Source organism: Peromyscus eremicus, chromosome 9, assembly GCF_949786415.1.
Source record: "Peromyscus eremicus chromosome 9, PerEre_H2_v1, whole genome shotgun sequence".
Lineage (NCBI taxonomy): Eukaryota > Metazoa > Chordata > Mammalia > Rodentia > Cricetidae > Peromyscus > Peromyscus eremicus.
The window spans coordinates 19,338,851-19,354,609 of record NC_081425.1 but is presented as its reverse complement, the minus strand read 5'-3'; the positions used below and the strand labels follow the sequence as shown (position 1 = coordinate 19,354,609).

General features: G+C 42.1%; 1 protein-coding gene and 1 long non-coding RNA gene across 3 annotated transcripts in view; one reads left to right on the top strand and one right to left on the bottom strand.

The window, feature by feature from the left end:
- Positions 1-4,854: 4,854 nt before the first annotated feature.
- The window catches only part of Obi1 (ORC ubiquitin ligase 1), a 51,274-nt gene continuing 40,369 nt past the window's right edge, over positions 4,855-15,759 (bottom strand). Inside the window, exon 6 of the mRNA XM_059273232.1 lies at positions 4,855-7,526. Coding sequence (XP_059129215.1) covers positions 5,984-7,526 — 1,543 coding nt within the window. The 3' untranslated portion in view covers positions 4,855-5,983. The remainder of the gene's footprint in view (positions 7,527-15,759) is intronic.
- Positions 5,641-11,095, top strand: LOC131919161 (uncharacterized). Of its 2 annotated transcripts, XR_009381179.1 has the most exons (4): positions 5,641-5,978; positions 6,079-7,511; positions 8,724-8,935; positions 10,852-11,095. It is a non-coding gene; the product is annotated as an uncharacterized LOC131919161 (long non-coding RNA). The 2 variants fall into 2 exon arrangements; XR_009381178.1 differs by lacking the exon at positions 10,852-11,095 and having other exon boundaries at positions 8,724-9,458.

The window sequence follows — 15,759 nt, the reverse complement described above, 5'->3', positions numbered from 1 at the left end:
GGTCACTGTTGTCCGCTTAACAAGGCCACCGGCCCCTGGGGTTTAGGGCCCTGAAGAACAGAGGCTTCACTGCTCCATCTGCGCCCTGCGGGCTCAAGGCTGGAGGAGCGCGCCGCTCAGAGAAGGCGCGTCCAGGTCCCCGGGTTAAAAAAACAACGACAAACAAACTCGTCCACAGGTACGCTGGCCCCTGACCCCACACGACACGATGCAAGTTCTGTAGCCTTCCCGTGTCAGACACCCGCTGACCGGCCGCTGGGTCCCGGACACACACTCCCCCTGCTTTCGGGACGCGCTACCGGCGAGGACCAGCAGTCCCGCCCAAGGGACATTCTGAGGATGGAGAAGGGCGCTCGCCGGCCTCCGCTGGCTCCCCTCGGCCTCCAGAAACTGGATCCCTCGAGGGTCTGGAAGCCGTGGAGGAAACCGCGAGGCAGCCAGTCCAAGCCCGGGAGTGCAGAGCTGGGTCCTGCCGCCCGGCTCTCCTGCTCGCTGCACTGCCGCCAGCCGCCCCTCCTTCCCGCCGCCCGCACAAATCAAAGCCCCTTGCGAGGGACTGGGAAATAGTTGCCTTGTCATGTAACACATTGCCCTGATTTATTATAAAATTTTAACGAAATCATGCATATTTTAACAGCCTTTAATCACTGCATGAAAATTTAATTCATGGACTGTAGCGCGTTTAAATAAATGAAGTGTTAATTCATTAGGATTAATTAATTTGTTAAAGGATTGTGTGCAAGGTTAAGGTGGAAAGAAAACTCTTTGTTGGTTTCGCGTCTTAATCGCCAGGTTTCGAGAGTGATAATAAAATGAAAGGAAACCACGGAACCGGCTGGTGGAATGCGGCCTGGGAAGGACCAGCCAAGAGCGCCCTCGAGAGCGCGGGAAACTTGGGCTGGAGGATCTGAGCCGGTGGGTCCTCCCTAGTGAGTGCGAAGGGGAGGGCTCGGCAGAGGGGAAGCTGGCAGGGATCCCAAATGGCTGAGTTCCTAGGGATGAGTGGTGGCAAAAGGGACTGGGCTGCTGCGGGTGGGCCAGACCCCACCTCCTCACCCTAAACCCTGGGGTGACCTTCCCCAAGCCCTCAGAGGGCCAAAGCTCGCCTTAATGGACAGCAGATAGCCAGCCCGCCATCTCCAAAGCTGCCCAGCGCCTAGGGAGCCGCTGTCTCGTCACCAGGCCGCCGGTTCAGGCGGCTGGAGCGAGACCCAGAGTCTCCGGGGATTCTGAAAAGAGGAGGAGCGAAGCTCCACTTGAAAGCTGTGGCTGGAGCAATACCGGAAAGCCTTTGTCGTTAGGAGCTTTGCCTTCAGTACCTCTTCCAAGAAGGCTGCTGAAAAACATTTCCCCTTCAGACACGCAGAAGAGAGGTCCTCTTCTGAACGAACTCTTCTTACCTTTCAAGACTCTAAGGGGAAAACACCTCTGTGAAGCTCCCAGACGTCCTCACCATTCACCTATGTTGTAACAATCAAATAGGACCAAAATCCCATCCTCTCTCCTCACAGAAGTTTTGGTAAATGCCTGAAGCAAATCTTTGCCCTTTGGAGAATGGGTCTTTGTGTTCTAACTAACACAAAAAGTCCTCAGGTCTACACAACAGTTTAATCCATCCAACCTTTTATTAGAGAACGCCTGCTGCTCTCTATCACATAACCAGAGACCTTATTGAGAAAGAGGTACTGCAACTCAAGGTGTTCTAGACTGCCACAGTCACACCAAACTGAGCTCACCCCAGCTGCGCTCCAGATGGATTCTTAAATCTGCGCCTTAATAGATGCTTCCTCGCTGTGAGTAGGGTTCCGAGAATTAGGCAATAAATGTTCACTCTGCACTCTGAGATCATTGCTTAAAAGGTTTTCTCTCTGCCAAGTATTATTAAGGGGATCGGGTTACATAGTGATAGGCAAGGGCTGCTTTGTAGGACTCCCACAGACAGGGATGGAAGACCTTCTGTGAGGCTTTGGGAAACTCTTCTAGTCTAACAGGCTGCACACCATGAACTGTTCATTTCAATTTGATACTCTCTGCACATACCATCCACAGGTACAGCATGAGGGAGAAAATCCCCTGTATGTGTTACATTTTTAATACTAGAAATCATCAGGTCTGCAGAAACAATATGGTCCTGAAACATTACACAGCCCAAGACCAAGGTCTTTCCTTGTTCAGTGGTGCCTTTGTTTCAAGCCAACAGACAGCAAAAAGAGGAAGGCCATGCAGATTAGAATCCAGGGGGCTGTAAAGCTTAGTCCTCTTTCAGGATGTGTGTGTGTGTGTGTGTGTGTGTGTGTGTGTGTGTGTGTGTGTGTGTGTTAGCTAATTCAATAAAACTTTTAACTTTTAAATGGGATGGAGATTTTTAATTAAGAGGACTCTACTGTCCTAATAAGAAGCCTCTAACATCTTGTTTAGAGAGCTATGTAGATACAGCTTTTTTAGAGAGATTAACAATGAAAAGCTGTTCCTATAAAAACATGAACTGTCCTTACCAAGTGTGTCTGGACAAGTGTTACCTTTTCCCAACATAGATAGCTTAAGTGAAATGAACCAATGGGGAAGGTCCAGTTCATACAAATGTCAGTTAATGGGAATCCTGAAAAGCACCGTGTGCTCAACAACTGTGCCACCAGACGTCCTAACAAACCAGATTAGACTCAAGTAAACAGCCAGAAATTGAATGTTACTTAGAAACACACAAATACTCCCAAGACACATTAAAAAGAATCCTTGAGAAACTCCAACCACACTCACCTTTTCTTTTTCTTTTCTCTTTTTGTACAAATGTGGACAAGGAAGATAATCTCCTCTGCAGCTGGACATGCAGCTCCAAGCTATGGTTCCATACCATTCCAGCTGTGTGGTTACTAACTCTGCTTGGGTTTCCACAAATTGGAAGTTTTCAAAGTGAATCATATGAAATGGAGGCTAGAAAAATATTTGGCTTCAAGTGTTTTAGTTTTGTTTTTTAGTCTCCTGTATCACAGGCTGGCCTTTAACTTGATGTGTAGTTGAGGATGACTTTGAACTAAAACAACTTTTATATGTGTGCTTGCTGCGCCTGTGTTGGTGCCCCACATGCAAACGTGCCCTCAGAGGCCGGAAGAGGCTGTCTGATCCCTTGAGTTGCCTGGGTGCTGAGAATGGAAGAGATCTTCTGGAAGAGCCGCTAGTGTTCTTAATCCCTGCGCCATCTCTCCTGCCTGCCTTTGAACTGTGCTCATCAGTTTTTACCTTCCAACTGCTGGGATCAGTGGTGTGATCCATGAAAAGCACCCTGTGCTCAACAACTGTGCCACCAGACGTCCTAACCAACCATAGGATTTAGGCAGTGCTAGGGACGGAACACAGGCCAGGCCACTGGCATGCCAGGAAAGGCCTTCACCAACCGAGCTACATCCCCAACCCTTCAATGGCATTTTGTTCAGAGTGGACATAGTATGCACATTTGAAAATCTGTGAAACTACCTGTTTGTTATGAAATCAGATACTGAGAGTAAGGGAGACAAGAATGTGAGTGAAGTCAAATCCTATACGATTACCCCTGTAGTTGAGGAAGAGAATGGTTTTAATATACATCAATGTAATAAATATTGTCTTAGGGAGGATGGAGGGATGCTTTTGAAGGTAAGCAGCTAAGACATATTCTGGCCCAAGAAGGATGCACTCACCCAGGCTAGTCATTGATAAACTAGGCTACAAATTTCAACTTCCATGGCATAATGGTTGTATGCAAACTTATTAAAAATAGACACACTCTTAATTATGGAATTTGTGAGGTTGTCTTGGCCCATTTGGGCTGATCATAGAAAAAAAATAAAAATTTCTTGCAGTTTTGTAGGCTAGAAGTTTAGAATCAAGGCATCAGAAGATACAGGGCGTGATATGGACCTGTTCTCTGCTGCAAAGATGGTGGCTACTGGCTATGTCTAGAAGAGGCAGGCAAGTGCAAGGTCACTAACACCACTCCTTTACGACTGCATCACTTTCCAATGGTCCCAGCTCTTCAGTGCCTTGGGGGTTAGACTTCAATATACGTAATTTGGGGGATATTCTGGCTACAGCACTCTTATATTTACCATGACAAACATTCTTAATTTCTATATGAATTCTAAATGTATAACTGTGTCATCAAAGATGTTTAAACTGTCACTAGCTCTGAAAATGTCCATTAGTTTTACCATGGCAAAGAAATGAATTCCTGGAAAATATGTATGATAAAACAAATACTACCCTGTTAGCTTTTCTCCCCTTGGTTATTGTTTCTTCTAAAAGTGGAGAACATGATTCTCTAGATCATAAAAGTGATTTGTTGTATTTTTTATGGTTTCCTTGAATCCTCAGAGTCTACTATAACAAGGGTCAGCAAATTCTTAAGGAAAAGGGCAGACAGTACATATTTTAGGCTTTCCAAGCCACAGTTGCTGTTACAAGTATTCCACTCTCCTGCTCCTGCTTCTCTCAGGAGCACACACAGACACTTACTGTGCAGCGGAGATCCAATAAGCCTTTATTTTGAAACAGAATCTGAATTTCAGATCATTTTCTTGTGGCACAGGGTACCTTTTTTTATTAAAAAAAATGTATGTAGGAACATTATAAAACTCTGATTTTTCTTTTTCTTTCTTTCTTTTTTTTTTTTTTTTTTCTCATAGACCTTTCCAAAACAGGTGCAGGTAAGGCTGCAGCTGAGAAGTAGAGGACTGGCCTGGCTCCAGCCTCTGCACTACAAACACAAACAGGCATACACTACCTTAGGTCCACAGTTGGGTTGACAGCTGTATTTTAAAATGAATTGAAAATAGTATCCGAGGCTAATACATTATCTGAGATGACATCAAAGACATGTAGTGCATATGGCATCCTTTATTCACTTCACATAAAAAAACATGCAGTGTTAAGGTAAGACAATACATGTAAAATGTTCAGTGCACATTAGATAAGTTATTAGCATACACATTTTTACAGCCTATATGGGCATACCAAACATGTTTAAAATAATGTACTTTTAAAAGCCTAAACTAAAAGTTGTGCTTAGCTCTTACATATTCCCATTCCCACTTGTTACTTTTCACAAAAAAAAAAAAATAAAAAAAAAATTGTCCTACATAATCGATATTCTATTAGCCAATAGGAACTTCTTTTTCCTCTGGATGGAGAATGGAGCAAGCAAAAAGGCTCCCATGCGTACAGTTCCCAATGAACAGTAACATGCAAACAAGAACTTTATCACATAAAGACTCCCTGTGACACAATGGATCAAAAACCTAACAGATTGCTTTTTCTACCTACACATCTGGAAAATGAAGCTAGGATGTTCAAGTTCCTCCCAACCCAACTGATCCATGCCTGTCAATACATAACAGTTTCTAACTTTACACACACACACACACACACACAAAGGGACAGGACACAATGAAACAAGCTATAAGTAACTATGTAAAACCTAAGAAAAAGTTAGTGAATACTCTATGGTCTGAGTACCATTTCTCCAGCATGGCCTTGCATAATAATTAGGCCAACACTAAACATAAATAAAAAAGGACATACAAAATCATTTCCACTCTAGAAATAGCTTTAAAGAATGGTGCAGACAATACCGAAAGTTCTAAGAAACACAAGTTCTGAGGACAGTTAACAGGCCACCATACTTAACAGTTAAATAAGATATGAGATAACAACATTTAGCTAATACAGATAGATATATAAACATTCATTTAAAACAAAACAACAAATAATACAGAGACAAATGAAACCCTTCCCCCTAACGTTTCTGGTAAGAAAGATCACCAATGAAAGAAACCAAAGTTTCTTCAAGATGAAGTGCCCTGGAAACAGGTAAAGCCCCCTCTCTGACTCGACACTTCACTGAAGGTTATCAGTTCAGGATTGTATAGAACCTTCATGAAGTGACTACAGTAATCTTCAAAGCATCCACACCCCTTTCAGGACAAAGCCACCAGGACATCTCTCTGGTGAGTCAGCTTTTCGTTGCTTTGGACGGGCTGGCGCTGGAAAGGCTGCTCTGTATCTTCCTTTTTGTGGACTGATTCACACTCTTACTCCTCTTGTCAGGCACAAAGGACGTAGACCATGGAGACTGCAGATGGTTGTGAAGGCTCTGCAGCTCTGAGGACATCTTAAACAAAGAGGACCCGAACCTCTGCTCTTCAAACAGTCCATGGGAACCACTTAACAGAACACCCTGGGAGAACTCGGTCTGAAACAAACAGCTCTGGGGTTTGATCTCACTGGCGCCTGCATTAGAAGTAGGGTGGAGAGAAAACTCTTCACTCATCTCTTGGTCAGACGGAGAGAGGAGAAAAAAAGAAGTAGGTTTCCACTCGCTTCCATTTTCTAACTGATCAGGAGTGAGAGCGTTTTTGGAAAGATTCAGTTTGGGGCCTTCTTCCAGCTTGTCAGGTTCCTCCAGAAGCTCACTGCCCCGAGGTGACTTAGAGGACCCCTCCAGCTCCACTGACTTAAACCCGTTACTACAAGGACTCTTGCTGTTGTCAGACTCCGACATCATGGAATCCAGCTCAGAGATTTTGTCAAGATAAGCAGCATCCATGGATGCTTCACTGGATGTTCTTGTCCGGTTCATTTCAAGAGAGCGAATACAATTTAGTCTCTTAGACAAGCATGAGCCTGACCTCTCACTCAATTTTGAAGGTATTTCCCCAACAGAATTTGCTATTATATTCCCCTCTGAACTGTCAAACTCCAAGCTTTGGGCATAGCTTGTGGAGCAACAATCCCAAAATCCTGACTTGGGGGAAGCAAAACGATCTGATTTCTTTTCATTTTCGCTTCTACTTACATCATCCTCTGAAGAATTGTTATTACAGGCATTTGGAGAGTCACAAAAATCATCAAATACCAGTTTTCTCAGATGGTTTGCATGCTTTTTGGAACTCCCGGCTTTGATTACAGAGTTCTCTCTGTTTTCTGGAGTGTTTAGCTGAAGGCAGCTAAGGGACAAAGGAGTGCAAGGAGCTGGGAGATCATAAAGCTCTTCCTCTTTGTAGGGTGCACAGTCACTTGGCTTACTGCCCCACTCTCCTTCCAAATAAGTATCCATTGGTGCCTCCCTCATAGCCAGCAGCATCTCTGTGGGCTTGGAGTACCTGTCTTTGTTCTTGGGACAGTTTGGTTCAGTCTTGCTGGTGCTTTCCTGTCTGACAGAACTGGTGTCAGCGAGTCTGCTGCTAGGTGTTGTTAGGTGAGAAGCCGAAACGGAGGTGGCTGAGCCAGCCTGCTTCCTGGCACTGTCACCCTGATTCTTTGATGCCACAACCTCGTCGTTGCCTTTGGGCCCCTTGCCATCTGCAGAGGGTGCCCTCTGGCAAAGGGCATCCATCTCTCCCTTTGCCTCATCTGAATGTTTCAGTTGGGCTACTTGAGACTCTAGCTCTTCTATGTATTTATCACTTCGTTCTAGAGCTTTCTTGAGGCGATTGGTTTCACGTTCATATTGTTCTACTTTGGACTGAAGAGCAGCAATGGTAAACCTTCCAAACCTGAAAAGAATAGAAGGGTGGTTAATGATACAGCTTGGGTTGTTTTCTTTGCAAAATTTAAACACAAACTGCCCCAGCCCACATAATAGTGACAGTTCCAATCATGTAACAGTGACATTTCGAAACACTTAACTGAATAGGACAAAAGCAATGCTAGTGTAGTGCCTTCAGAAAGTGACTGCACTTACATAATGCACAATATTAAGCACATAACAGAAAAAAATCTAATAAGACATTTTAGTGGTAAAGTCAGACTAATATTTGAGACAAAGGCAGAAATCCACTGATGATTTCCTTTCCAAGAGCTAGCTATCAATCCAGCTCACATATGCATGAAGAGTTATCCCCTAAAACAATGGCAAAGATTTATGATAACATTTGAACAGTGGTCCACATCTTGAAATATTTACATTCAATCATTTTCCTATCGTACAGCAGTGTTTTACAATACATTTCTTATACAATGTCACCTTGTCAAACATAAAATGTCAATTTGAAATTCAGAAATCCTAGACGTCTCAGGAGAGGAGGTTTTAAATACTTATTTGGACCCTTTCAATTACAGTCACTGTTGATATGAAGCTTTTTCTTGGCCTTTCTCAACACTAGGCTTTAATTCATTTCAGCTCTCCTTATTTTCAGCATTTTACAACTGTGTAGGACATCAATCTCATTTTTTCCAACTTTGAAATACGAAGTCAGTGCTTGTGGTTCCAATATACTACGCATAAAAACATTTTTATACTTTCTGAAAGGGAATATTTGAGAATTACTAGAAAGAATATCAAAAATTCACTCTTTACCCAGTACTATCTATTTTCCATTATTCCATCAAGAGTGGGTACTGGGTTCAGTTGAGAAAATGATTTTAGCAGCTAGTACAGGTTGGGGTACATCTGGGGCTAGAAGCACAGACTATTCCAGCACAAATTCCACACTAAATGCCTAAGTTAATTCTATCTGATAATGGGGGAGAACTCTTACAGGAAACCGCCTGCAGAGGAGACAAAAAAAAAAAAAAACCAAAAAAACAAAAAAACAAAACCCTTCACTTCCTCACACTTCTTCAGAGCTTTAGCCATCTTCCTGATAACTCCCATCTAACCAGCTCTAAGAATTTGGGAGCCGTCTGTTTGCAGGAAGGTATCTGAGAAGGTATCTTCTAAAAACTGCCATCTTTGTCTTCTTTCTTCCTAGTTACAAAAATGATTACAACTAAGGGAATGTATCTGCTTTAAAACATATGAAAGAGCACAAGGAGCCAAGAGCAACTGTACCTTGCAGTCAACCACATGTCCTAGACAGCCACTCAATGCCTGTCACCTCCTAAACTCCGGGCCCATTTCTCCAGCAGAGCACTGACATGATCTCTGCTCTCTTGCTACTGACAGAAAACAGCAAGAGCAAAGGTAAATATAGAATCATCACATCTCAGGATAGAAAGGGCTTTAAAAGATGCGAATGCTGAATATTGATCTGCTCACTGCAATTAACTCAACTCCCAGAGCACATTGCCTTCAACTTCCAAAATGCAAGACAAAAGCAAGAGACATAATAAAAACAAAAACTAAAGGAGCAAACCTCTTCATCTTAAGACAAAGTTTGCGACTATGAGCATTTAGTTAAGCAATGACAGAAGCTTTTCTTTGCTAAAAAACACTTTAGCTTCTAAATATAGTCCATGGCAGAGCTGTAGATATCTGCAAGAGAACTTTAGAAAGGTGGCCAAAGACTTTGGAGTGCATTCTGCAAACACGTTTGTGAGTTCCTGATTGAAACTATTCTGGCATACTCAACCTGCATGTTTTTAAATGGAAAAACTGTGTAGCATGTTTATTTAATGCAAAGAGCAAAAATGACAGCCTTACATTTACTCACAGAGATTCATTTTTAACTATAGACTTTATAACACAGATATCTTCACATAAAAAAGACCAGATGATTTAAAAATCAAATAATGCTACTAGATAACACATCAGACACTACGGATGTCACTGGGAACTAGTGACAAATAAGGAATGCTTCCGTGTGTGTGTGTGTGTGTGTGTGTGTGTGTGTGTGTGTGTGTGTGAAAGTGCAGAGGCTAAAGGACATGGGGTGTCCTCTTTCCCTTTTGGCCTTATTGGCTGAGACAGGGTCTCTCACTGAATCTAGAGCATGCTGTATTCTGGCTAGACTGGTCAACAAGCTCCAGTGGTCCTCCTGTCCCTGCTTCCAACAGTAGTAGTATATGCGCCCAGGCATAGCTTTTTATGTGTGCCAGGAATCTATACTCAGATCCCTGTGCTTATGCGGTGAGAGCTCTTACTCACTGAGCCATCTCCCCAGCCCCTCTATGTAATTCTTTTTTTTTTCTTTCTTTTTGTTTTTTGTTTTTTGTTTTTTTTTGAGACGGGGTTTCTCTGTGTAGTTTTGGTGCCAGTTCTGGATCTCACTCTGCAGACCAGGCTGGCCTCGAACTCACAGAGTTCCGCCTGGCGAAGTATAAAGGTTCTGATATGAAGTCAGTGATATTCCTAGTCATATTTTTTGTATTGTATTTTGGAGAGAAAAGCTGAAGTGCCGTGGAAACTAACAGACATCAGCATCTGAACATATATTAAGGACAAGCACGTGAAAGTAGGAGAACTGGCCCCGCCCCATGCTCATTGCTGCAAGGGGTGAACTAACCAGGGCAATGCAGGAGAGCTCACCCTGGTGGTGAGGACAGGGGAGAGCTGGTGGTCTGACCAACCCTGCAACTACCCTGGCCCAGAACCAGGGTTATGTGTTGATATCCAGGGAGAGTCCTGGTGAGGGCCCAGCAGTGATGGTGTAGCAGAGACCTGGGGCCTCGAACTAGACCAATGATTCTTTGCCATGAACACCTGCATGTAAAGATGCATTGATAAAGGAGTTTACCATGTGACTCACTGTGTCACACTGCAGCTTCCACGATGAGATTTTTCCCCACACACACTTTCTCCCCCTTTTTTCCCCTCTTAAATTTTGTTTTATTTTTGGGAGGGTTGCAGGGGCAGGGGGCCAATGTGAGGGGATGGGAGATGGGTGGAATCGGGATGCATAATTTGAAAGACACAAAGAACAAAAATGAAGTTTTAAAAAAGGACTCACAAGAAGCACTCCTCCACCCCTGCCCAAAGGACAGGCAAAGTACAACTCACTGAAAAAGTTAGGCTGTTTTCTACAAGGTCAATGATTTCAGAACCCCAAAGTTTCATTTTAACACTTCACAAGCATAAAATACTGAGTGATGGGAATTTGTCTAACCATGCTAATGGGTGAACTGACAGAACTGATTTGTCTTCTGGCTCCTCTATCACAGCTGATGGGCCTGGGATAGGGGGCCTCTCAGTCTCCATCCACTGCTAGATGCTTAAGAGAGTCCATGATAAACAGGAGTCGGGGTTAAACATCTGATGTAAGTATCAGCCTCCTATTTTAAGCTACATTAGCTTGTTAAGGCAGAGCCAACACTATAGGGTGAATAAGCTAAACCCTCTATCCTTTCATGTGTGAATATTATGATAGCTACCAGATTACTACACTAAATATATTTCATACATGTGACTTCTTTTTTTTATTTACAATATGGAAAGCAATGGAATGGCATGTAGCTTTCTGTTGCAGACTTTATACAGCACAGCCTTTTAATTATAGACTCAGCATTCTTACAGCCGGGTCCAGAGAGCTTTCCTTTTCACCTGAGTAAGACTGAATAGATGGATTTATGACACGGGGGTCAGGGAAGTTTTAGTGACACTTTTATTAAATTTGGCAAAACGTAAGTTCTCACACAGAAATAACAACTAAGCTAACACATATAATGGCGTACTTCCACAAAATAAGATAATGCACACAGGGGCTTATTTATCTTTCGCTTTTAATACTCTCTTATTCCTACTAATTCCAGATATTTCCAGAGTACACACCATTAAATGAAGCAATGCTAAGGCAAGCCAGAGGGATTTCTAAGTATCATTTAACACTACTTCCTTTTCCTTAGCAAATTTCAAAATGGTGCATTTTTATAAACATTCCATTAGAGACCAGAAAGCTTTGATTTTCAAAGTAGCAGTGATGGCCAAAGGCTTCATTATGCTAGAGAAACACTGTGAACAGTCTGGGAACTGAGACTGGAAATGCATTTTTGCCAGAATCTAGAGACGCTTACAGGATTTTGAGCCTGCCAATGTTAACTGAAGTATAGGTTCTGGATGAGAGGAAAGGATTCAAAGGCAAAAGTATGTGTCTGTCCCTACTAGAATACAGAGAAATGAAAGACTTATTAATTTGACTGTTTTGAATACTTGTTTTTCTTTTTAAAATTATTTACTGAGACCTACAGGGGCTTGTGCCTGGAAGGACCGATTCTTCCTCTCCCAGCAGCCTTCCTTCAACTGCTCCTAGTTTTTATTCTTCTAGAGATCAAGTCTTGTGAGTACTCCTCCTTCCATGTTGGCATTTCAATTGGTGGTGTCCATTTTTAAAGTCTTGTTTAGGCATCCATATTGTTGAGATTTTGGGGTGTATCTTCTGTGTTCTATATAGAAGACACTATCTCACAGCAACCATGACAACCAAAGTAAGGACATCTCTAACAACAGAGTTCATAAGACCACTTTTCCTCCATAGCTTTTCATAAAGAAGGAACGAAATGTGTTTCAAAGAGGCCAGAAGAAAACAAACAAGGCAAGAACAATTATTAGAGCCTAGTATCTGAAGAACTAACTAAGTTTCATTATCTATGTAATGAGCTAGTTGAGAAACTTTTGCCTTTCTCATTCACAACCCCAATTAAAGGACTAAATACAATAAGCATAGGGGACGGGCAAGACTACCAACTTCAGAAAGGCATTCTTTCTCAAAGTTTTTTTTTTTTTTTTTTTTTTTTACCATATTCTTATTTTGTGTGTGTGCATCAGCATGTGTGCATGTACACACATGTGGTCCCACCACAACATGAATGTGGGAGTCATAGGACAAACTGCAGAGTCAGTTCTCTCCTTCCATGTGAGTTCAGGTACCTGAGACTCAGGTTGTAAGGCTTGGCAGCAGATGTCTTTACCTGCTGAGCCATCCCTGAGCGTGGCATTTGTGAAAAACCATTTGCCTTCTGCAGATATACGGAGAATCAGTCATCAGGCTAAGTACACACCAGGCATCATCTTGCTTGCAGGAGCAGAATCTTGACTTCCTGTTTTTTTCTTACCTACTAACTGAGTTAGTGGAAACAAAGCGAAAGCACTCTGAGTCCGGACTGGATTTTGTGCTCTGGCCTATCTGAGTTCAGTGCTACTAAGTATTAAGTTAGGTATCAAAGTCTATTTCAAGGTGCTTCTTTTAAAATCCATGTGACTCTGGCAAACGGGCCAAATGATAGAGGGCCCAGAGTCTGTGCCAACTCACTGCAAACACCTCGAGAAGAGCATGCAGGTTGTCCTGCCAGTGGTCCTCCCTCTAAAAAGTTCTTTATAACGGACTACAGCATGCTCGGTCTTCTGCAGATGGCTCTATCATGCTGTCACATTTCTTTGTAGAGATCCGAAGTGTCTTTTTTAACTCTGGTAGAACTATTGTCTCGCCATCTAGTTAATAACAAGCATAAGAAGAACCCTAAGTTCCCATGATCCAGAGTCTTGGCTTAACAAGGAATCCTTGTCTTTGGAGTTGAACCATCCACTGGGTTTATGCTGAAGCACCGAGGCCAAACCACAAAGGCAAAGCAGAAAGTAAGATGTGGCAATGTTAGAAAAAGGTGTCTTCAGGTTACATGACTGCTGATGATCTGTTCCCTAGTATGCTTCCTTAAGGCAATTTGTGAGGCAGAGACTTTAAAGACGTGGTGTGTTAAGAGCTTCTCCTTTGTACCTTCATTTTCAAATACTTCATTTGGTTAGAAGTATTTCCTGGACTGGCGGGAGGATTCAGCAGGTAAAGTTGATTGCTGTAATGCCTGATGATGACCTGAGTTCAATCTTAGAAACTCACACGGTGAAAGGAGAGATGATTCCAGCAAGTTGGTCTAAATCATGCAGCATGTGGGACACAAGCATCAAGCCATACATATACACTCATACAAAATAACAAGTAAATATGGTAAAAGAAAAGAAGAAGAGAAAAAAGATATCACACTATCCTGGGATAGAAGGAAGGCTATGAAGCATTGGATATGCCTCTGTGGCCAGTCAGTTCTCTCTTTTTTGGTTGTGACCATGTGTCTATTGTAATCTTTAATCTTTTTTTTTCTTTTGCTGTTGTTTTTCCAATTTTAATATTTCCTTTATCATTCTGGCATGTATTGTATTCCTGGCAGTGTATCATGGATGTTTATCACTAGAGATCATTATGTTAACATTGAACCCTGTTCTTAAGTAGCATGTAAATTGTTGATGGATTTCCCTACTATTTTAAGATTTCTGTGTTGCTAAGTGCTATTTTATCCATATAAATAAGATAAATATATAACATTTTTACTTTTAAAACTTTTGAAATGGCAAATCTTACAAAGGAAAACATTTAATTGTGGGCTGGCTTACAGTTTCAGAGATTTAGTTCATTGTCTTCATGGTGGTGTACAAGCAGACACTGTGCTGGAGAAGGAGCTGAGAGTTCTACAGCAGAAACAACTGTGTTCCTTACTGGGTATAGCTTGACCATAACAGACCTCAAAGCCTGTTTCCACAGTGACATACTTCCTTCGACAAAAGGCCACACCTCCTAACAGTGCCACTCTCTCTCTATAGGTCAAACATACGAGTCTATGGGGCCATACCTATTGAAACCACCACGATGAGCCATAGGAAGATGACACCAAAAAACTTACACAAATCATTGTTTCCCTACTGCTAGAAATGTATCCTAAATAAAATGAGGTATTAAAAATAGTTTTGGCCGGTTGTTGTTGTTGGTGGTGGTAGTGGTGGTGATGGTACAAGTCTTTAATCCCAGAACTTGGAAGGCAGAGGCGGGCAGATCTCTGTGAGTTTGAGGCCAGCCTGGTCCACAGAGTGAGTTCCAGGACAGCCAGGACTGTTTCACAGAGAAATCCTGTCTTGAGAAACCAATCAACCAACCAACCAACCAACCAACCAACCAATAAAATAAATAAACAAATATTTTAAAAAAGTTTTCAGTACTGATATCCTTGCTTAACATGATTCCAATATACACATATTAGCCTATTTCAGTTAAATAACACTAGTCTCCTAACAATATGGCTCAAATTTCAGTTATCATATTATATTGTAACTTCATAACATAAAGCCTTCCACTTCTAGCTTTCCAGTCCCCCAAAAAGATACAAATAATAGATGGATATCACAATTAGTAACCAAACAGGCCACCCCTTTCAGGGGCCATGGTGACCAGGCAGTGTGCACCTGCTACGCAGTGAGAACAGGGATAGCAAACTAGTTATGCTGCCTCCTTACCGCCCAGTGAAATACCTCTCATGACATTTCAGAGAAGCAGAAAAACAAAAATGAAGGCACAGCATAGCACTGAGCAGAATTAATACAAGAAGTAAAATAAGAATCCAGTGAAAATAAGGGTGAGAAAAAAATAGCTGACTGTTAGAATGTCACAAGACTCCAGATATGCCAGGAAAGCTTAACAGAAGAAAACTTATCACAGAGATGAGGATAGTTACTGAGGAGGATGAAGATACCTAAAAGAAATGACAAGTGGGGAGGAAAAAAACCTTTCACATTAGAGCATGTAGATGTCACTACATGAGAGCAGAGAGAATAAAAGGGTGGGAGTTTATGCAGACATAGGAGTGTGATAACTTATCGATGTATCAAAGAGAGGTTAGCTCACTGTTCTAGTATTCTTTCCATTGCTGCAGTAAACAACATGGCCAAAAGCAACACGGCAAGATTTGGCTTATAATGCACAATAATTCAAAAAATGAGTGGGCAAGTTGTCTTGGTCATCATTGGGGAAAATTCACAATTGTCCCTACGGGTTTTACTTATTTATTTTTTTGTCAAAATATTACATCTTATCAGCATAAACGCATATGGACACAAAAATGGTTAAACTAATATTTCGTATACCAATATTTATTTAGTGCATTTTGAAACATTTGATATCACAGTCCATCACTGAAGGAAGTCAGGGCAGGAACTGAAGCAGAGACAATAGAGGAACACCGCTTAAGGGATCATCCACCCTGGCCTGTTTAGCTTGCTTACTTACATAATGTAAGATCAACTACCCAGGGGTAGTA